This window comes from Eriocheir sinensis, chromosome 41, assembly GCF_024679095.1.
Source record: "Eriocheir sinensis breed Jianghai 21 chromosome 41, ASM2467909v1, whole genome shotgun sequence".
NCBI classification, from domain to species: domain Eukaryota; kingdom Metazoa; phylum Arthropoda; class Malacostraca; order Decapoda; family Varunidae; genus Eriocheir; species Eriocheir sinensis.
The window spans coordinates 6529390-6551384 of NC_066549.1; the positions used below are offsets into that span (position 1 = coordinate 6529390).

Sequence of the window (21995 nt, forward strand, 5' to 3'; positions counted from 1 at the left end):
AAAAAAAACCCGCCCCCCTCCGTAGCAATCCGTCGAGCTCTCCTAAAGAGATCCTGAAGCCGAGCCAAAAGTTACAATGCACTCGCCTTCCTCGACTCCTCCGACGTGTATTGCTGGAAGAGAGTTAAGTTATTGTTTATTAGCCAAAGGGAGATGCAAGGTGGAGTTAATTAAAGGAAGGGAAAGGCAGAGTTAAAGGGAGGGAAAGAAGGAGAGAGAAAGGTAAAGAAGGGAAGGAAAGGGAAGGGAAGGGAAAGGAGAAAAAGAAAAGGAAGGAGAGGTAAAGAAAGGGAGAAGGGATGGGATGGGAAGAGAAAGGAAAAAAAGACAAGGAAGGAGAGGTAAAGAAAGGGAAGAGAAGGGATGGGAAGGGAAGGGGAAGGAAAGAAAGAAAAGGGAAGGAGAGGTAAAGAAAGATAAGAGAAGGGAAGGGATGGGAAGGGGAAGGAAAGAAAGAAAAGGGAAGGAGAGGTAAAGAAAGGGAGGAGAAGGGAAGGGAAGGGAAGGGAATTTAATATTTTTCAACACTCAAATTATCTTGAAAATAAGATTACGTTACTTGTCTTTTAATGCCTGGTTTAAATATGTCTTTCCTACGCTTGTTCTATATTGCTTGTTCTATATATCTTTAGTGGTAGTGCTAAAATAAAAATTGAAATGAAAAAAAAATCAGATATTATTATAATGCAAGACTGCTTAAAATAACAACTACTGTAAAAATCATTCTCTCGACGGCGCTGTTTCCCACCCCCACCCACCCCCACCGTTGCCAGATTATCGTACTCAGAGCTGCGTATTTACCGGTTTCTGGCCCATAACTATTCCCAAGAAACACCAATAATTAACCATTTGAACGATAATCATATATAAAAGCAGTTATTTGGGTGATGAAAGCAGTTTTGTTAAGACACCATCGCTTTTCACATCAACTATTTCTCAAGGTCAAAGAGGGGATCAATCTGGTTATCATGAGTGTTTTTTAAGGTTCATGGCACAGAAGAAGGGTCAAACTACCACCAGGGTCATAAAACTACCCCTGGAAAGGCCTACAGCTCCTACGAAAGCCATGTCAAATATGTGAACTTTGGCGACGAAATGTTTTAAAATACGACCCAGAGTACGACAATTTGGTAACGTTGCCCCCACCCCTTCCCCTTCGTACAATGTTGAGGGCACAGCAAAGGAGCAGCACCCGGTTCGCCACGTCCAGCACCGTCGGGAAGGTGATGATCAGCCCCCCGTCGGTGGCCTCAACGCTGCCCACGTCATCAGGAAAAGCGACGGGAACCACCTGACGACGAGCCAACGGGAGATGTAAAAGAAAAGGTCAAGGAAGAAAAACACCAGAGGGGGAAAATGTCCTGCACTAGAGAATAAGGTCAGAGAGGAAAAGGTCCCTGGGGGAAGACTTAGATCGGTATTATGAGTCACTTTCGCTCCTCATATCAGGTATTTCTAAAGGTCAAAGAGGGGGTCAGTCGGGTTCTAATGAGTGTTTCTTCAGGTTCATGGCACAGAAGCAGGGTCAAACTACAACCAGGGTCATAAAACTACTCCTGGAAATGCTCACAACTCCTACGAAAGCCTTGTCAAAAAGGTGTTCTTGGGCGACGGAATGTCTTATAATACCGACCTTTTAGTGTCCTACAGTAAAAAAAAAAAAGATCAAGGTGGAAAAGATCAGAAAGGGGAAAATGTCCTACGCCAAAAAAAGGTCAGAGAGGAAAAGGTCCTGGGGAAGTGTCCTACAGTTAAAAAAAAGGATCAAGGTGGAAAAGATCAGAAAGGGGAAAATGTCCTACGCCAAAAAAAGGTCAGGAAGGGAAAACTCCAGAGGGGGGAGATGTCCTACACTAAAAGAAAAGAGCCGATTTCACAGTCCAACACAGTGTCTTCGTAACAGCCCGAACCAAACTATAGAATCCCATACAATCCAAAATGGTGAGGTCCTCGATGCCACACTAAATACACAAGACTATTCCTGTATAGTTTCATCAAATTTGTGAACTTAAATATAAACATCAGACACTATACAAGGAAATTTCGAAGGCTCTGGTATTGGTTTATGAGCTTACTAACCCATCATGGGGAACTGTGAAACTGGCCCATAGTGTCTGTTTTCTATTCGTGATTAGTCATTCGTTATTTTTTGTTGTTGAAATGGAAAGTACCTAATAAGAGTCCGATGTAATTTATGCTTCTGACCTTTTTTTTTATTTTTACGGAAAAAAAAAGGTATAGAGGCTGTTTTCAATCCGTATATAATAATTTTCTTTTTGTTGCTATTGAAATGAAAACCACCGAAATAAGGGTCAAATGCAGTTTACGCCTGTTTTATATAAGTGTTTAGTCATTCATTTTTGTCGCTGAGGAAACGGAAACTACCTAACCAGCGCCCAGTATTGCGTCATCTTCGTAAGCAAACCGCCTAAGCCAATATTTTCTACTTTACAGGAAATAGGAAAAGAACTGTCAATATCTTATTTGTCTTAAGATTTAGGCAGAAATGAAAAGGCCAATTCTAGAACACTCAAACCCTGAATGACGAACGCAACTATACAACAACGGCCGTCACGTGTTAAAAAAATTGATGTAAACAAAAACCTGGAAATCGCTGAAAAATGACTTAGGCAATTATTTTATGAGGGCGACGAATTTGTTTATCCCTCACCCCTCCCTCCCTTCCTCCCTCCTTCCCTCCTGCTCACCTTATGGGAGGGCCAGGAGCAATAGCAACAGTCATCGCTTTCCATCTCCACGTAGCAGGTGATCTCCCCGGACGGGTTGATGAGGCTGGCGGTGTGTCCACGCTCCTCCACCGTGCCGATCATCACGTCAGGCGGGATGCGAACCTCCACGTCCTGCCGAAGGGGACTGTCATGCACGGAGAGTCTGTTCACGCGTCTATCAACTGTATCGTTCCCCCATTGCTTGTAGTTTTGACCCAGCACCCAGCACCCAACTCAGATACCTTCAGGCCGTTGTAAGGCACTAAAGGGGTTACACTGGGCAAATTTTCCGCGGATCTTCAGTCAAACCACGATTTCCGCTGGCGTGGTTCTCCTATTTCCGTGGTTTTCTGACGAGTCCACGATCTTCCAAAGCTACGGTAGATTTCACCGAAGGACGACGGTATTACTCACCATCATCAGCAGCAGCAATAACAAGAAACAAATGAGAACCACGCCAGCGGAAATCGTGGTTTGACTGAAGATCCACGGAAAATTTGCCCAGTGTAATAGCCCTTTTATAGTACATATAGGTATCATGTGGAATGAATGTTCCCCCGCTGACTCCACACATAAAACAACCTGACATACATTGATTTTCATACACTCCACTGCATACACTCCACACATATCTACATAGTCCCTATACATATAAGTGCCTTACACCGTCACCACAAGCGCTGGCAGGCATACATCGCGTTATCTGATACTGGTAACTTGTGTAATATAACAAAGTAAAATATAACTACATAATTGAGGCGTATAGTGTAAAAGGAGCGATCTGCCCTTTGTTTAATTTTGAGGAGGTCCTGTTTTATAGCGACCGCCACGCTCTACACACCTCACGCCAGCCGAGTCAGACTGAAAAAAATCATGCAAATTTAGGCTTAGGAATCAACTGCTTTCAGGTCGCCTTTTACTTGAAACAGACAGACAGACAGAGAGACAGAAACAGACAGAATGGGGCTGGGCGGGGAGCACACACACAGACAGACAGACAGAGGGCCAGTTCGACAGTCCAACCCAGCCATTGTAAGCGCCCAAACCAAACTATATTCTCCACAATGATCAGCTATTTCTATTCAATACCAGATACTAGAGAGATTTCCTGTGTGGTTTCCTAAAATTTCCTCCTTTTTATATCGACGCCAAACAAGGAATTTTCGTGGTATTTCGTGTTTGGTTGGGGAGCTTACGAACTTGCTGTAGTGGACTGTAAAATTGGCACACAGACTCTTTCCCTCACCTTCTCCTCGTCCGTGCACCCCGTCATCTGGGTCGTCCTGTGTACCTTGAGGACTTGCTGCTGGTTCCGAGAGGTGACGTTGAAGGTGACGCCCTCGCCGCGCGGAACGGAGCAGCAGAAGCAGGTGGTCTCCGTGTCGATGGTTGCCGTGTAGAGCAGCGCCTTGGACATGTTCCTGATGGTGTACTTGTCCCCTGCAGGATGGAGTGCTTGAGTGAGTTCTTGTTTTGCTTTAACAACACCAACGATAACAACAAAAATAAGAACAAGAACGAGACAACAGGAAAGACAACAACACTAATACGATAACAAGGACAACAACAGTAGTAACAATAATGATAACAACAACAACAACAACAACAACAACAACAACCACAAAAAACAACAACAACATTAATAACAATGACAAATATCTATCTATATTTTCCATTCATCTATCTACCTATATCTCCATCTCTTCTGACGTAGGTGGATTCCTTTTATACACTGAGAGGAGGCGTGTGTGTGTGTGTGTGTGTGTGTGTGTGTGTGTGTGTGTAAGACCTTGAAATAATGAAACGAGATAACAAGCATTGAGGTTTAGAACGAGTAAGAGTAAATGGAAGGGAGAGAGGGAGAGGAGGGAGGTGAACAAGCAGTTAGTCCACCTAGTAGCACAAACTGGTTGCTATAATGATGCCTGTCGACGGCGCTTCATAAATGATGGTCTTAATGATAACAATGATAAGGATCCATTATCTGTAAAGTGCCGTGTGAGCTAATTTTAGGAAACCCAAGTCTACGTAGTGCTAACGCCATGACACACACACACACACACACACACACACACACACACACACCTATCCTGTGGCGAAGAAGAACCTGGTTGAGGCCCATGATCAGGTCGAGGCCGTAGTGTTGCCAGAAGCGACTATGCTCCTGGGTCTGTGGCGGCGACGGGGAGATCGGCGGCGCTGATGGCAGGGGGGCCTCCGTCATCTGAAGGGTGGGAAGAGGTGTGAAAGGAGGAGCTGAAGGGGGTTGGGAGGGATTGAAATGAGGATAAGGTAGAGGGAGAAGAGGAGGAGGAGGAGGAGGAGTTGATAGGTATGCGTTCTGGTTAGGCTCGAAGGGAGGACAAGGTAGGGGAGGAAAAGGAGGAGTAATATACGTGTACAATATATGCGTGTATGTTTGTGTGTATATGAGTTTTTTTGTCTTGATTATGCACACACACACACACACACACACACACACACACACACACCGATTAATGCACACCGTCGAACATTTATACACACACAAAAAAAAAAGTTAACTGAAGGAGCCAGAATTAGTAATAAGACAATAATGGATAAAAAAAAATCATCTCTAGTCATGTACGAATTAACGAGGCGCACACACACACACACACACACACACACACACACACCTGCACGTAGTATTGTAGGCTGGTCTCGTAGTGTAGGTGGGGCATCATGGGGGCGATCACGGAGGGCTGCCCCAGGAGCGACGCCTCGTCCATGGGGTCCGCGGGCGTCATTAGGGCGGTGGGCTGCGTCGTGACCGGGGGCTGCGGCATGGCTGGGGGCTGGCTGGCTGACACCGCCTCCACAGCCACTTGCTAGACTCGACCAACTGTAAGCATAGCAACGAAAATGTGTCCGTTGAACTTTTGGTGGGTTGTAAGAGGTTTGGTTTTCGTGTTTGTGTCGTATATCTCATGTTTCGCTATGATTACTGTTATTAGTAGTTATTATTCTTTATTCTACGTCTTCTTTCTTGTTCATGTTCTTGTTCTTCTTGTTTTTGTTCTTTTTCATCTTTTTCTCTACCTTCTTTTCTTTTTAATCATTATCACCGTTATCACGGTTATCTTTACTGCTATTATCCCGTGCCGTCTGTCATCCTTTTATTATTTGCATTACCTGACCTTTATAAAGTTCAGCAGTCTAGGTGAAGGATAAGCGTTTACAGCTGTACTAACATATTATTATTATTTTTTTATGCTTTCCTTAACATATTAGAGTAGAGCAAATTTCCTTGAGGTCACTGATACCTTATTGTCCATCAGTCACTAATATCTACTACGTATACTACTTTGTCGTTAGTAGTTCTGCAAAGTCTTAATTTCTATATGTTTCTAAAGGCTCCCGGATGAACTTTTAAGAAATTTAGCTTGTACCTCAACACATGACCACTCTTTGCTTCTCATGGTAATCCAACTTGGCATTTTAGTACCCGAGATCACCATTGTTCCATATCGACTCTCCCTTTCTGAAGTTTTTATCTATTTGTGTTTTATTTATTTGCATTTCCTTTTACGTACTTACCAAATATTAATCCTGAATCCCCGCCTTATTCCCACCCCTACCCCTTTTCGACCCTTACCCAGTCTCCTGTGAATGACCACGCTTCAGCTGCCCGAGCCCACCAGGTTTTCAACGCAACCCGTGGAGAAAGGGGGTCACATAAGGCTTCGTTGATATGTAATACCACCACGAAAATCATATAGCACTTAAGAAACGGCCAGCCATCACGGTCGTTGGCATAAACAGCCCTACCATACTTAGCATATACTTACGGATTGTCTGCCACAATAGAAAAGTAACATGTGCATGGCTGAATTTTGTATGTATAATGCATGTGAGAGAGAGAGAGAGAGAGAGAGAGAGAGAGAGAGAGAGAGAGAGAGAGAGAGATTTACATAGATTTACATAGAAAATCAGACCACACAGACCCCATGGTCCAGACTTGGTGGTCTGTCCTTAAACCTAAGTGATTTTACATTAATCAGAAGACTCCAAAACGTTGCATTTCTACTCTACTATACATTTCAGCGGCGGACAAACGCTGTTTTTCGCAAATATCTCCTAAACGAATCATTGGATCAGTATGATATTTCAACACACTGCCTTTAACACCCGGACCTAATTTATGGCTAATATACCATGTTGCAATATGTGTTATGTTAGGAGCTTACTGAGTGATATTAAGCCTAATCCAGTCATCATATCTAAGGTGTTAAACAGAATCGGACGAGTGTGGGGTACTCCTCTAGCCCCTCCACCAACGCCCCGAACAACCCAAAGACCACTCCTTCCCTACTCCAATATCGCAGTATCCCCCTCCTGGTTGCCCTCTTCACCCCCCTACTCACACCATCCCCCTTCCCCAGCCCGAGGCTGTTGTACAGTAATTATCAACGTGAAATACGTCTTGCCTCCATGGAACTGTACCATTCTCTTAGTTAATAATCATACTATCTATACATATACACGTACATAACATTCTAATATATAATACAGTGATGGGAGAAATAGGGAGGGACACAAGAGTGATGAGGGAGGCGAGAAGTTAGGGGGAGAAGAGGAGGGATAACGAGAGCGAGAAGGGGGAGTAGTTGTGGCTAGGAATAGTTTGGGAGGGTGCTGGGGGGGGGGCACACTTTCCTTCGAATGCGTCAACATGACTCGTCGGGTTTGTGTTATTTTTCACAAGTAAACTCGTCACATAAGACATATAGTAATGTGGTAGGTTAGCCATAAATTAGGTCCGGGTATTATAGGTAGTGTGCTGAAATATCATACTGATCCATAGATTCGTTTAGGAGATATTTGCGAAAAACAGCGTTTGTCTGCCGCTGAAATGTATAGTAGTTGATATTAAGTTGAAGGAAGTGACGGTCGAGCTTATTTTTGAAGGAGTCAATCGTGTTACACTGGACCACTGATGATGGGAGCTTATTCCATTCTCGCACTACAACGTTGGTGAAGAAAAATTTGGTGCAGTCTGAATTTACTTGTCTACATCTGAGTTTTACGCCATTGTTCCTCGTGCGCAAAGTGTCATCGATCATAAACAATGTTGATCTGTCTACATTCGTGAAACCATTAAGTATTTTAAAACATTCGATCAGTTTTCCTCGGAGGCGACGTTTCTCAAGAGAGAACATGTTAAGGGTAGAAAGCCTTTCTTCGTAGGATTTGTTGCGCAAGGAAGGGATAATTTTCGTTGCCCGACGCTGAACACCTTCTAATTTAGCAATATCCTTTGCATGGTGGGGAGACCAAAACTGTACCGCATATTCCAAGTGGGGTCTGACTAAACTGTTGTAGAGCGGGAGTATTACATCTTTATTCTTAAATAAAAGTTTCTTTTAATGAAGCCCAACATTCTGTTCGCTTTATTTGCTGCATAGATGCATTGCTGTGAGAATTTAATTTTTGACGCGATTTTGACCCCCAAGTTCTTGACGCATTGAACGCTTTTGAGTTTAACGCCGCGCATTTCGTAATCAAACTTTTTATTCCTCGTTCCAACTTGAAGGACCTGGCACTTGTCTACGTTAAAGGGCATCTCCCATCTATCCGACCAAGCTGAAATTTTGTGCAAATCCTCTTGGAGGCTTTGCCTGTCTTCGTCAGTGAGAACCGAGTTACCAATCTTTGTGTCGTCTGCAAATTTACTAATGCGGTTATTGAGTCCAACATCCACGTCGTTGATGTAAATAATGAAGAGCACTGGGCCAAGAACCGAGCCCTGAGGACGCCACTAGTGACAGGCGCCCACTCTGAGTTAAATCCGTCAATCACTACTCTTTGTTGTCTGTTGCTCAACCAATTCGCGATCCATTGGTTTACCTGACCGTCAATACCTATTTGTTTTAATTTGTAAAGTAATTTATGATGCGGGACTTTATCAAACGCTTTCTGGAAATCAAGATAGACTACGTCCAGTGATTTGGTTACGTCATAAACAGTGAAGAGGTCGTTATAAAAGGTTAATAGATTTGATAGGCAGGATCTTTTATTTCGGAAGCCATGTTGTGAGTCCCCAATTAATGAGTGGCTTTCAAGGTAACTCACAATTTTGTCTCTAATTATGCCCTCAAGTAGCTTACCTACAACCGAAGTTAGACTAATGGGCCTGTAATTACCTGGTACTTTTTTGTCTCCTTTCTTAAAAATCGGTGTCACGTTATGAAATCGGTGTCACGAGAGAGAGAGAGAGAGAGAGAGAGAGAGAGAGAGAGAGGAGAACAAAGAGAAAAGGAATAAATGGATTGGAGGAGAGAAAAAAATAAGAGGAGGAATATAAGAGAAGAGGAGAAAGGAGGAGGAGGAGGAGGCGGAAGAGGAGGAAAACAAGGGGATAAAAATGGAGAAGGAATGAGACGAAGTAGATAACCGTAGAGAGAGAGAGAGAGAGAGAGAGAGAGAGAGAGAGAGAGAGAGAGAGAGAGAGAGAGAGAGAGAGAGAGAGAGAGAGAGAGAGAGAGAGAGAGAGAGAGAGAGAGAGAGAGAGAGAGAGAGAGAGAGAGAGAGAGAGAGAGAGAGAGAGAGAGAGAGAGAGAGAGAGAGAGAGAGAGAGAGAGAAACAAAAGGTGAGCATTTCGTGACGAGAAACAATTGAGTCTCTCCTTCACTATGTTGTGTTGGTAACAGGATTGTTTACTGGAACACCCAACCCACCTCCCCCTCCTCCTCCCCCTCCTGGCTTCCACGAACTACCAACACCCACCCTCACACCCCTCCTTACGTCCCTCCCCTCCCCTCCACCACAGCCCTCAACCCCCTCCCCCACTGTCTTACCATAAACACCCAGCGCCTCATTCAATATTTTCACATTCCCCTCACTGAAGGAGCTGGCGTGAGGGAGAAAGGTAGTCGGCCGAGATTTAAATGTCTTAGAAAGGTAAAGGAGGAGATAGGAACGGCGAGAAGAATTGAAGGGTGAGAGAGAGACTATCAAGAGGACGAGAGAAAAACAAGGATAGAAAAATCAATAACAGGAGAAGGATGAGAAGGGAGAGTGAAGTGAGGAAAAGGGGAGGGAGGTAAAGAGAAGGTTGGTAAAGAGAGGTAGAAAAGGTGGGAGAGAAATGAAGGGAGAGAGAGTATTAAGAGGAGAGAAAAACGAGGATAGAAAAATCAATAACAGGAGAAGGAAGAGAAGCGAGAGTGAAGTGAGGAAAAGGGGAGGGAGGTAAAGAAAAGGTCGGTAAACAGAGAGGTAGAAAAGGTGGGGGAGAAATGAAGGGAGAGAGGGCCGTATTTTAAGACACCATTGCTTCTCACATCAACTATTTCTAAAGGTCAAAGAGGGGATCAATCTGTTTTTCATGAATGTTTTTTAAGGCTCATGGCACAGAAGAAGGGTCAACCTACCACCAGGGTCATAAAACTACCCCTGGAAAGGCCTACAGCTCCTACGAAAGCCATGTCAAATATGTGAACTTGGGCAACAAAATGTTTGGTAATACGGCCCAGAGAAACACAAGGATGGAAAAATCAAGAAAGGACGGAGAAAAGAAAGGAAACTGAAGTGAGGAAAGTGTGGAGGGAAGTAAAGAAAGAAGGTAAAGAAAAGATAGAGAATGGTAAATAGGGACATAGGAATGATGTGAAAGAAACTAAGAGTCGTATTATAAAACACTTCGTCGCCCAAGAACACGTATTCGACAAGGCTTTCATAGGAGTTGTGGGCATTTCCAGGAGGAGTTTTAGAACCCTGGTGGCAGTTTGACCCTTCCTCTGTACCATGAACCTAGAAGAACATATTTGACAAGGCTTTCGTAGGAGTTGTGGGCATTTCCAGGAGGAGTTTTAGAACCCTGGTGGTAGTTTGACCCTTCCTCTGTACCATGAACCTGAAGAAACGCTCATTAGAACCCGACTGACCCCTCTTTGACCTTTAAAAATAGCTGATGTGAGAAGCGAAATTGCCTTATAATACCGACCAAAGAGTCTTATTATAAAACATTTCGTCGCCCAAGAACACGTATTCGACAAGGCTTTCATAGGAGTTGTGGGCATTTCCAGGAGTAGTTTTAGAACCCTGGTGGTAGTTTAACCCTTCTTCTGTACCATGAACCTGAAGAAACACTCATTAGAACCCGGCTGACCCCCTCTTTGACCTTTAAAAATAGCTGATGTGAGAAGCGAAATTCCCTTATAATACTGGGCTAAAGGAGAGAGAATATCAAGAGGGAAAAACGTGGAAAACATCAGTAAAAGAAGGATAAAAATAAAGGAGATTGAGTTCCTCCCCATAGATTTAATTCCCTCGTTTTTTACCTTTCACTGTGCCCAGAGCCACTCATCCATTTACCTCTCTCTTATATTCCCTTCATTCACGTATTTCGTCTCTTCCCCCTTCATTCATCCTTGCGTTTTACCTTAACTACGCATTCTTCGCCATTTCTACGCATTTTACGCATTTCTACGCATTCTACGCATTTCTACGCATTCTACGCCATTTCTACGCCATTTTTACGCCATTCTTAGCCATTTCTACGCATTCTACGCATTTCTACGCCATTTCAACGCCATTCTTAGCCATTTCTACGCCATTTCTACGCATTCTTAGCCATTTCTACGCATTCTTAGCCATTTCTACAACATTTCTACGCCATTTTTTGCCATTTCTACGCCATTTCTACGCCATTTTTTGCCATTTCTACGCCATTTCTACGCCATTTTTAGCCATTTCTACGCCATTTCTACGCCATTTTTAGCCATTTCTACGCATTCTAGCCATTTTTAAACCTTCACTGTACCCCAAGCCACTCACTCATCCATGCAGCCCCTCCCTTGTATACCCCTTATTCACGTATCTCGTTCCTCCCTTTCCTTCCCTTCGTTTTACCCTAATTACGCATTCTCAGCTATTTATAAACCTCTCCCCCACATCTATCACTCCCTTGCCTCCACTCCGTCTTTTTATGGTCTCCGTTTACTTCAACTCATTCCCAAACTTCATTCTTCCCTCCACTCTCGATTTTCCGTCTTTCCTGGTCTCTTTTTGCTTCTATTCATTCCCAAACTTCATTTTTCACTTCACTCCACTCACTCGTTCCAAACTTTTCTATATCGGTACTGTCAGACGCTTCCTTCCCTCACTTCAACTATATTTTTTACAACAAGGGAGGCAGCTCAAGGGCAAGACACAAAATACCAGAACAAGAACAAAAAGGCCCGCTTGACGCTGCTGCTCCAATGAAAGAGAACAGAACGAGAGGACAAAGGAGAAATCAGTTTCGGGTGGAGAGGCGCCCTGATACTCTCTATTTCTTAAAGGTCGACAAGGAGATCCATCGGGTTCTAGTGAGTGTTTCCTTAGGTTCACGGTACAGGAAAAGGGTCAGACTACCAGAAGGGTCATAAAGCTACCCTTGAAAATGCCCCAAAACCTTACAAAAGGCGTCTGATACTCTCCATCCATCGGGTTCTAATGAGTGTTTCCTTAGGTTCACGGTACAGAAAAAAGGGTCAGACTACCAGAAGGGTCATAAAGCTACCCCTGGAAATACCCAAAACCCCTACAAAAGGCGTCTGATAATCTCTATTTTTAAAGGCGTACAAGGAGATCCATCAGGTTCTAATGTGTGTGTTTCCTTAGGTTCACGGTACAGAAAAAAGGGTCAGACTACCAGAAGGGTCATAAAGCTACCCCTGGAAATGCCCCAAAACCCTAGAAACGGCGTCTGATACTCCAATTTTAAAGGCGTACAACAAGGTCCATCGGGTTCTAATGAGTGTTTCCTTAGGTTCACGGTACAGAAAAAAGGGTCAGACTACCAGAAGGGTCATAAAGCTACCCCTGGAAATGCCCAAAAACCCTAGAAACGGCGTCTGATACTCCAATTTTAAAGGCGTACAACAAGGTCCATCGGGTTCTAATGAGTGTTTCCTTAGGTTCACGGTACAGAAAAAAGGGTCAGACTACCAGAAGGGTCATAAAGCTACCCCTGGAAATGCCCCAAAACCCTAGAAACGGCGTCTGATACTCCAATTTTAAAGGCGTACAACAAGGTCCATCGGGTTCTAATGAGTGTTTCCTTAGGTTCACGGTACAGAAAAAAGGGTCAGACTACCAGAAGGGTCATAAAGCTACCCCTGGAAATACCCAAAACCCCTACAAAAGGGGTCTGATAATCTCTATTTTTAAAGGCGTACAAGGAGATCCATCAAGTTCTAATGAGTGTTTCCTTAGGTTCACGGTACAGAAAAATGGTCAGACTACCAGAAGGGTCATAAAGCTACCCCAGGAAATGCCCAAAAACCCTAGAAACGGCGTCTGATACTCCAATTTTAAAGGCGTACAACAAGGTCCATCGGGTTCTAATGAGTGTATCCTTAGCTTCACGGTACAGAAAAAAGGGTCAGACTACCAGAAGGGTCATAAAGCTACCCCTGGAAATGCCCAAAAACCCTACAAAAGGCGTACAACAAGGTCCATCGGGTTCTAATGAGTGTATCCTTAGCTTCACGGTACAGAGAAAGAGTCAGACTACCAGAAGGGTCATAAAGCTACCCCTGGAAATGCCCAAAAACCCTACAAAAGAATTGGCAAATGTCAGCTTGGGCGTCGAAATGTTTAGAAATTAGACTAAACCTTTGCCTCACATCCTTCACGCCCATGTTTCCACTCCGTCTACTTCTACTCTTTCCCAAACTTTAATCTTCACTTCCAGCTTTGTTTACACCCCAATCTCTTGTTCAGCGTCTCTCCTAATCTCCCACTCTTTGTTTCTACTCTTTCCCAAATTTTAATCTTCACTTTCAGCTTTGTTTACACCCCAATCTCTTGTTCAGCGTCTCTCCTAATCTCCCACTCTTTGTTTCTACTCTTTCCCAAACTCTGATCTTCACTTCCAGCTTTGTTTACACCCCAATCTCTTGTTCAGCGTCTCTCCTAATCTCCCACTCTTTGTTTCTACTCTTTCCCAAACTTTAATCTTCACTTCCAGCTTTGTTTACACCCAATCTCTTGTTCAGCGTCTCTCCTAATCTCCCACTCGTTGTTTCTACTCTTTCCCAAACTTTAATCTTCACTTCCAGCTTTGTTTACACCCAATCTCTTGTTCAGCGTCTCTCCTAATCTCCCACTCGTTGTTTCTACTCTTTCCCAAACTTTAATCTTCACTTCCAGCTTTGTTTACACCCCAATCTCTTGTTCAGCGTCTCTCCTAATCTCCCACTCGTTGTTTCTACTCTTTCCCAAACTTTAATCTTCACTTCCAGCTTTGTTTAAATCTCTTGTTCAGCGTCTCCTAATCTCCCACTCGTTGTTTCTCTTTCCCAAACTTTAATCTTCACTTCCAGCTTTGTTTACACCCCAATCTCTTGTTCAGCGTCTCCTAATCTCCCACTCGATGTTTCTACTCTTTCCTAAACTTTAATCTTCACTTCCAGCTTTGTTTACACCCCAATCTCTTGTTCAGCGTCTCTCCTAATCTCCCACTCGTTGTTTCTACTCTTTCCTAAACTTTAATCTTCACTTTCAGCTTTGTTTACACCCCAATCTCTTGTTCAGCGTCTCTCCTAATCTCCCACTCGTTGTTTCTACTCTTTCCCAAACTTTAATCTTCACTTCCAGCTTTGTTTACACCCCAATCTCTTGTTCAGCGTCTCTCCTAATCTCCCACTCTTTGTTTCTACTCTTTCCCAAACTCTGATCCTCACTTCCAGCTTTGTTTACACCCAATCTCTTGTTCAGCGTCTCTCCTAATCTCCCACTCGTTGTTTCTACTCTTTCCCAAACTTTAATCTTCACTTCCAGCTTTGTTTACACCCCAATCTCTTGTTCAGCGTCTCTCCTAATCTCCCACTCTTTGTTTCTACTCTTTCCCAAACTCTGATCCTCACTTCCAGCTTTGTTTACACCCAATCTCTTGTTCAGAGTCTCCTAATCTCCCACTCGTTGTTTCTACTCTTTCCTAAACTTTAATCTTCACTTCCAGCTTTGTTTACACCCCAATCTCTTGTTCAGCGTCTCTCCTAATCTCCCACTCTTTGTTTCTACTCTTTCCCAAACTCTGATCCTCACTTCCAGCTTTGTTTACACCCAATCTCTTGTTCAGCGTCTCTCCTAATCTCCCACTCGTTGTTTCTACTCTTTCCTAAACTTTAATCTTCACTTTCAGCTTTGTTTACACCCCAATCTCTTGTTCAGCGTCTCTCCTAATCTCCCACTCTTTGTTTCTACTCTTTCCCAAACTCTGATCCTCACTTCCAGCTTTGTTTACACCCAATCTCTTGTTCAGCGTCTCGCCTAATCTCCCACTCGTTGTTTCTACTCTTTCCTAAACTTTAATCTTCACTTTCAGCTTTGTTTACCCCAATCTCTTGTTCAGCGTCTCCTAATCTCCCACTCGTTGTTTCTACTCTTTCCTAAACTTTAATCTTCACTTTCAGCTTTGTTTACACCCCAATCTCTTGTTCAGCGTCTCTCCTAATCTCCCACTCGTTGTTTCTACTCTTTCCTAAACTTTAATCTTCACTTTCAGCTTTGTTTACACCCCAATCTCTTGTTCAGCGTCTCTCCTAATCTCCCACTCGTTGTTTCTACTCTTTCCCAAACTCTAATCCTCACTTCCAGCTTTGTTTACACCCCAATCTCTTGTTCAGCGTCTCTCCTAATCTCCCACTCGTTGTTTCTACTCTTTCCCAAACTCTAATCCTCACTTCCAGCTTTGTTTACGCCCCAATCTCTTGTTCAGCGTCCCTAATCTCAGCACTCACATACCTTACACACTCACGTCTTTCCTTGTACTATGTGAACTTCGACTAATATTTAAGCTTTATCCCTCGTTTCCAGCTCTATTCATACCCCAATCTCCTGTCCTGTGTCCCTCCTAATCTCAGCACTCACATCCCTTACACACTCACGTCTTTCCTTGTACTGTGAACCTCAACTCATTTCTAAGCCTTATCCCTCGTTTCCAGCTCTATTCATACCCCAATCTCCTGTTCTGTGTCCCTCCTAAGCTCAGCCACCTTTACCCGCTTTACCTTCCCTCCATCTCTCTCTCCTACGTGAAGCTATTTTCTACCCCCATTCACCGAGCCTGGAGGTCACGCACGCCAGCGGAGGGAGTATCGAACCGCGGCGTCTGGAACTCTGTCGTGCCTCTGAATCATTGACCACACCACCGTCATCACCTTTGCCTCCTCCACCACTGCTGTTGTATACTCCTCCTGCTCCTCCTTCACCTACTACTACTACTACTACTACTACTACTACTACTATTACTACTACTTCTGAAACAACCATCAAATCTCTTAGTAAAATTAGTAAGGTTCATAATTCTTTTCCACAACGTACCAATTGAAAATGGGGTTGTCTCTCTGGTGCCGGGAAATATGGTAGCTTTCCCGACGTTAAATTTTTCCCTTTTGTATAGTTTTCATCTCTCATTTCTACCACCACTTTCATTGTTCTCGGTTTTTCTGTGTAATTCGTCTTGTTGGTCTATGTTCAGGAAGGGGAGCAGCTTTTGGAGGGTAGAGGCCAATTTTACAGTCAAATGCAGCAACATATGACGAAAATTCCTTGTATAGTTTTTGGGGTCGATATAAAAAAGTAAGAAATTTTAAGGATCCACACAGGAAATCTCTTTAATATCTGGTACCGAGTAGACATAACGGATCACTGTGGAGAATATAGTTTGGTTTGGGCGCTTACAATGGCTGTGCTGAACTGTCGAACTGGCTCTAGATGTCGTTGAAAATTTATTGTAAGTGGAACTCTCATCGCCAGTCATGAGAATCTATAAGCCAAGCGCTGTTACTATATATTGTTGGCACTGAACGCATCATTACATACCAACGTCATTTTAACCTTTGCCTGAGTCACTTCTGTTTATCGTCTTATCATCATCATTCATCATTCATCATTGTGTCATCATCGCATCACTACATACCAACGTCATTCTAACCCCCTTTGCCTGGGTCACTTTTGTTTATCGTCTTATCATCATCATTCATCATTCATTCATCATTGTGTCATCATCGCATCACTACATACCAACGTCATTCTAACCCCCTTTGCCTGGGTCACTTTTGTTTATCATTGTCTTATCATCATCATTCATTCATCATTCATCATTGTGTCATCATCGCATCACTACATACCAGCGTCATTGTAACCTTTGCCTGGGTCACTTTTGTTTATCATTGTCTTATCATCATCATTCATCATTCATTCATCATTGTGTCATCATCGCATCACTACATACCAACGTCATTCTAACCCCCTTTGCCTGGGTCACTTCTGTTTATCATTGTCTTATCATCATCATTCATTCATCATTCATCATTGTGTCATCATCGCATCACTACATACCAACGTCACTCTAACTACACTTGCCACCCATCACTTCTGTTTATCGTCTTATCATCATTCATTCATCATTCATCATTGTGTCATCATCGCATCACTACATACCAACGTCATTCTAACCTTTGCCACCCTTCACTTCTGTTTATCGTCTTATCATCATCATTCATCATCATTGTGTCATCATCGCCATTAGTCGGTGTAATAATAATTCACTTAAATAACCATCCCTGTTCCAATTTTGTCATTACAGTCATATTACCACCATAAAAAAATATTAACAACACTATAATGTACTTTTTAATCACTACCGCCACTACCATTGCCACCAGCACTGTCCCCGCCGCTGCTTTCACACACACACACACACACCTTGTCCTACCTTAAAGACACCAAGCAAAACACTCAACAGGTGCAAGTGAATTGTTCCTACCTGTCCCGAAGCCGCCAGGTGTCAACACGCCCGTGACTGGAGCAAGACACAAGGGTTGGTATGCTCAGACGCTCCCACCTCTCACATCACCTGTTTCCAAAGGCCAAAAAGGTGATCAATCGGGTCCTCATGATTGTTTTGTTAGGTTCATGGTAACAGAAGAAGGGCAAACAACCACCTGGGTCATAAATCTATACCCCTGGAAATGCCCATAACTCCTACGAAAGCCTTGTCAAATATGTGTGTCTAGACGCCTAAATGTTTCAGTATGTGTCTCGAGGTATTCAAGGCCCCCAGACTATTGACTTGCTTTCTTTTATTTTCCCCCACTCAGGTATTCCAACACGGACTCACTCGTTCACGCCGCACCGATCCTCCGCCAGCGCCTCCACACCTCCTCCCACCCCGACTTCCGCGAGAGAACTAACTGGGACGACAGGACACGAGCGAAGGACTATAAGGTGGGGGTTATGTGGGTGGGTCATTATAAACGGAGGGAGCGACGTACGACTACTAGCTTATGTTTTTCTTATTTAATTATAAAGCAGCGGTACTTCTCGGAAAGCCCCGCTCGTGCGACCATTCCCCACCTCCTGTGTTGGCATTTATAATTGTTTAATGTGTTCTTAGGATCCCGGGAGTGACATTTCAGGACTGCGTAAGTGTGTGTGTGTGTGTGTGTGTGTGTGTGTGTGTGTGTGTGTGTGTGTGTGTGTGTGTGTGTGTGTGTGTTGGGGGGTCATGATACTTGCTCGTTCATCCATTAAACATTGACTCACTCACTCACTCATTCACTTATTCACTAACTCATTCACTCACTCATTCATCAACATTCACTCACCCACACTCACTCACTCTCTTACCTGTCCACATTTTCATTCTATTCACTCACTTCCCTCCCTCCCTGGAACCCTCTGGTGGCCCCCTTCCCATCTCTGACACGTCGAGGTCCTGGTGCCCCGATACCCAGACGCCCAAACACTATAAGAAACCCAGACGACTCAACACCCAGACACCCTGGCACCACGACACCGACACCAGGACACCCCGGCAGTCCATCACCCCGTCACCCCTTCACCCCGACAGTCTATCACCCCGACAGTCCATCAACCCGTCACCCTTTCACCCCGACAGCCCATCATCCCGTCACCCCTTCACCCCGACAGTCCATCACCCCGACAGTCCATCACCAGGACAGCCAGTCACTCCAACATCTCAACACCTCGACACCCCGACACCCCAACACGCCGACACCCCAACCACCCCCATAACCCCGACGAACCATTACCCCGACACCCGACAATTCAATAACCGACGCCGCTACCCCACATTCATGACTCCCGCTCTCCGAATCCCGACTAAACTCATTCCCTAAAATAGACCAAAAAAAAGAAAGCGGAAGTGTAAAAAATAAACGTATTGCCAGAAATAAAATTGAATGCAATAAAAAGACCACCATCGCATCGACTACATATTGAAAAGTGAGATTAAGCTTTATAAAAAATGGAGGAAGGAAGAGAGGGAAGTAGAGGGGGAAGATAGGAGGGGGAGGAAGAGAGGGAGAGAGGGAGAAAGGCTATAGCAATAACAGAAAAATATGGAAGCAATTTACCTGCGACCCAATCAACCTTTTGAACCGTATAAGAAACAAAAAATAAAAACAGTAAGGGGGACGAGAATTCAGGTAGACATAACAGGTATTGATGTGGCCCAGCGTGAGGGAGGGAGGAAGGAGGGAAGGAAGAAGGGAGGAAGAAAACTAGGGAGGATAATGGGAAAGGGAGGGAGGGAGGGAGGAAGAAAGATAAGGAGGGTATTGGGAAAGGCCAGAGGAAGGGAGGAAGGAGGAAGGGAGGAAGAAAGATAGAGAGGAGAATGGGAAAGGCGAGAGGGAAGGAGGAAAATGATTAGGGAGGAAAGAAGGAAGGAGGGAGGAAGAAAGACAAGGAGGATATTGGGAAAGGTCAGAGGAAGGGAGGACGGAAGGAAGGCAGAGATAAAGATAAGAAAGATAATTGAAAAGACCAAAGGGAGGAAGGAAGGAAGGGAGACACAGATAAAGATAATAAAGATAATTGAAAAGGCCAAAGGGAGGAAGGAAGGAAGGAGGCAGAGATAAAGATAAGGAAGATAATAGGAAAGGCCGCTGGAGGGAGGGAGGAAGGAAGGGAGGCAATGAAAAAAGATAGGGAGAATAATGAGAAAGGTCGCTAGAGGAAGGGAGGAGAGGGGTTAGTTAGGGAGAGAAGCAGCGTGGATATAGGTCAAAGGAGAAGCCATTGCGTGAAGGGAGAATGGAAACGGAACCAACCTATCCATCCTTCACTTCTGTACGTGCGTGTGTGTGTGTGTGTGTGTGCAGGGGGTGAGGTCAGTACATCACGCAGGCCTCTATCTCTCCTTCTTTATCCCTCTCACGTAAGACTCATAACACTCAACTCAAGTATCGTCTTCAAAAAAATTACTTAGTGAGAGGAAAGCGGAGAGCGTTGACCACATACACGATCGATACGCGTGTCATGGAATTCTTAATGTTAGGTAATACTCTCTCTCTCTCTCTCTCTCTCTCTCTCTCTCTCTCTCATTCGGTTCAACGGCCTGCATATCACCACCACCACCACCACCACGCCTTCCCCTGAGCCTCCTACGTCCTCTGAGCTATTAATCTTGCTTTCTTTTGTTTACTTATCATTCTCTAACCTTTCCCTTTCTCTTTATATCCTTTCCCTTTTCTCTTTACCTATGCGTTGCTGTCAGTCCATCTTTACCTTCACTTTCGTATACTCATTAAGGAGGAGGAGGAGGAGGAGGAGGAGGAGGTGAAGAAGGAGGGGCAGCGATGGTTTAAAGGGCGGAGTGTGCGTTGATGCCTCCCACCTGTGCCCAGACCCAGACTTTTTGCCTTGCGTACGAGAGGATGCGGCAGTGTTTGGGATATGATAGACTGCTCTTAATTGGGTGTCAGCTGTTTTTCTTACAGCAGAGGAGACAGCTCAAGGGCAAAACACAAACAAGAAAAAACGAAAAAGTAAGTCCACAAGTTGCTGCTCCTGTAAAGAAAATAGAGGAAAGTGGACTAAAAAAGCGAGTTCAATGTCGAATGGATAAGTGTCTTGCATTCTACCCGTCGCTGTGTCACCTCAAAACGTAAGAATAAACCACTCACATCCCTCATTTCACCCTCCAAGTAACCGTTTTCCAGTATCTTACAAACACCTCTGTCAGTACTTCGTCAACAGGTTTTCTTCGGGTTTCTATCGGTTTTCAGGTGTACAGAGGCTATTCTTGTATCTCTATATGTTAATGTATTCACCTGCCCTTTCCCTGCCACTGTCTCCAATCCTCGCAATGCACGCGTCCTTATTTATTCATTTTCACTAAATTCACAAACAGCTCTCGGTCGGTTTGCCGCCAGATGCGCCAACTCTGCTTGTATTGTCATGTAAAACTTTTAGGTCGGAATTCGCAAACGCTATCAACTCTACAGCCTTTTCCTGCCACCGTCTCCAATTCATCGTCACTTAATCCACACTCAGTTCTCAGTCGATGTGCCGTCAGGTGCGCCAAATTTGTTCTTGTATTGTCATGTAAACTTTTAGGGCGGAATTCGCAAACGCTATCGCATCTCACATCAACTATATCCAAAATCCGAAAGGGAGATTAATCGGGTTCTCTTAAGTGTTTTTTTCACGTTCGAAGTGCAGAAGCTTTGTTAAACTAGTACCCAAGGAAATGCCCTCAACTCTGACGAAAGTTTTGTGCTTGGGTTCCGAAATGTTTAAGAATATGGCCCTTTACTTTCTTCCCAGTGTCATCTACCCTCAAACACCCATGCAAACACTCCCTTTTTAAAGCACCTATTGTCTCGCTTCACTATCAGAACTTGCATACTCTTTTAACCCACTCTTATCTTCCGTCAGTTACTTCCACACGCCACACAAAACACCATCAAACAAACACATAAACACCCCACACACACACACAAACACCTAGCAACAAACAGAAGAACCACCTCCTCCTCCACCACCACCACGTTCCACCACTCTGACCTACCACCAGACAAACAGACCGATCCACACTGCTCCACCTCTATCCGTGCACTGATCTTTGTCTTACCAACCACCACCACCATCACCACCATCACCACCAACAACGAAACCACCACCCACCACTACTAACAACAAAAGGTCCATCAGTACCACCACCTAAGGAGAGTCTGATGCTTGCAGTGCCGCTATACAAAGGCTCACATTGGCACTCTCATACCTGGGGCACCTCTGTCACCCGTACCTTCTCACCTGTACACCCTCTCACACCTCTGGCACGTGATATTGTTAGCGGCTTTGTGTTTAGCGTTCCATTCATCGACCATACCTGTCTGTGTTGTGGAATGCTAGTATGCCTCTTTGTTTGTTTGTGTGTTCGTCTCTCTCTCTCTCTCTCTCTCTCTCTCTCTCTCTCTCTCTCTCTCTCTCTCTCTCTC

The 21995-nt window shown here is 44.2% G+C and overlaps 2 protein-coding genes across 5 annotated transcripts in view; one reads left to right on the forward strand and one right to left on the reverse strand.

Moving 5' to 3' along the window:
- On the reverse strand, nucleotides 1-21614 carry LOC127009569 (uncharacterized). Of its 4 annotated transcripts, none has more exons than XM_050882774.1 (8): nucleotides 21566-21588; nucleotides 17513-17602; nucleotides 5387-5592; nucleotides 4815-4953; nucleotides 3976-4169; nucleotides 2709-2861; nucleotides 1163-1291; nucleotides 1-113 (listed from the first exon to the last, which is right to left on the reverse strand). In XM_050882774.1, the coding sequence occupies exons 3-8, from the start codon at nucleotides 5534-5536 to the stop codon at nucleotides 72-74; spliced, it is 807 nt and encodes a 268-aa protein (XP_050738731.1). In that variant the 5' UTR covers nucleotides 5537-5592; nucleotides 17513-17602; nucleotides 21566-21588; the 3' UTR covers nucleotides 1-71. The 4 variants fall into 4 exon arrangements, with proteins under 4 accessions (XP_050738731.1, XP_050738730.1, XP_050738733.1 ...); XM_050882773.1 differs by lacking the exon at nucleotides 21566-21588 and adding an exon at nucleotides 17867-17917; XM_050882776.1 differs by lacking the exon at nucleotides 17513-17602 and having other exon boundaries at nucleotides 21566-21614.
- LOC127009568 (trypsin-1-like) overlaps nucleotides 17862-21995 on the forward strand; it is a 23602-nt gene continuing 19468 nt past the window's right edge. The window contains exon 1 of the mRNA XM_050882772.1: nucleotides 17862-17973. The gene's annotated coding sequence lies outside the window, so the exon portion shown is untranslated. The remainder of the gene's footprint in view (nucleotides 17974-21995) is intronic.

Coding starts and splice junctions, on each gene's coding strand:
- LOC127009569 (XM_050882776.1), bottom strand. CDS start 5,536: ATGCCGCAGCCCCCGGTCACGACGCAGCCCACCGCCCTAATGACGCCC. Junction 4,954..5,386: donor GCCTACAATACTACGTGCAG/GTGTGTGTGTGT, acceptor CCCACCCTTCAG/ATGACGGAGGCCCCCCTGCC. Junction 1,292..2,708: donor GCTCCTGGCCCTCCCATAAG/GTGAGCAGGAGG, acceptor GCTCGTCGTCAG/GTGGTTCCCGTCGCTTTTCC.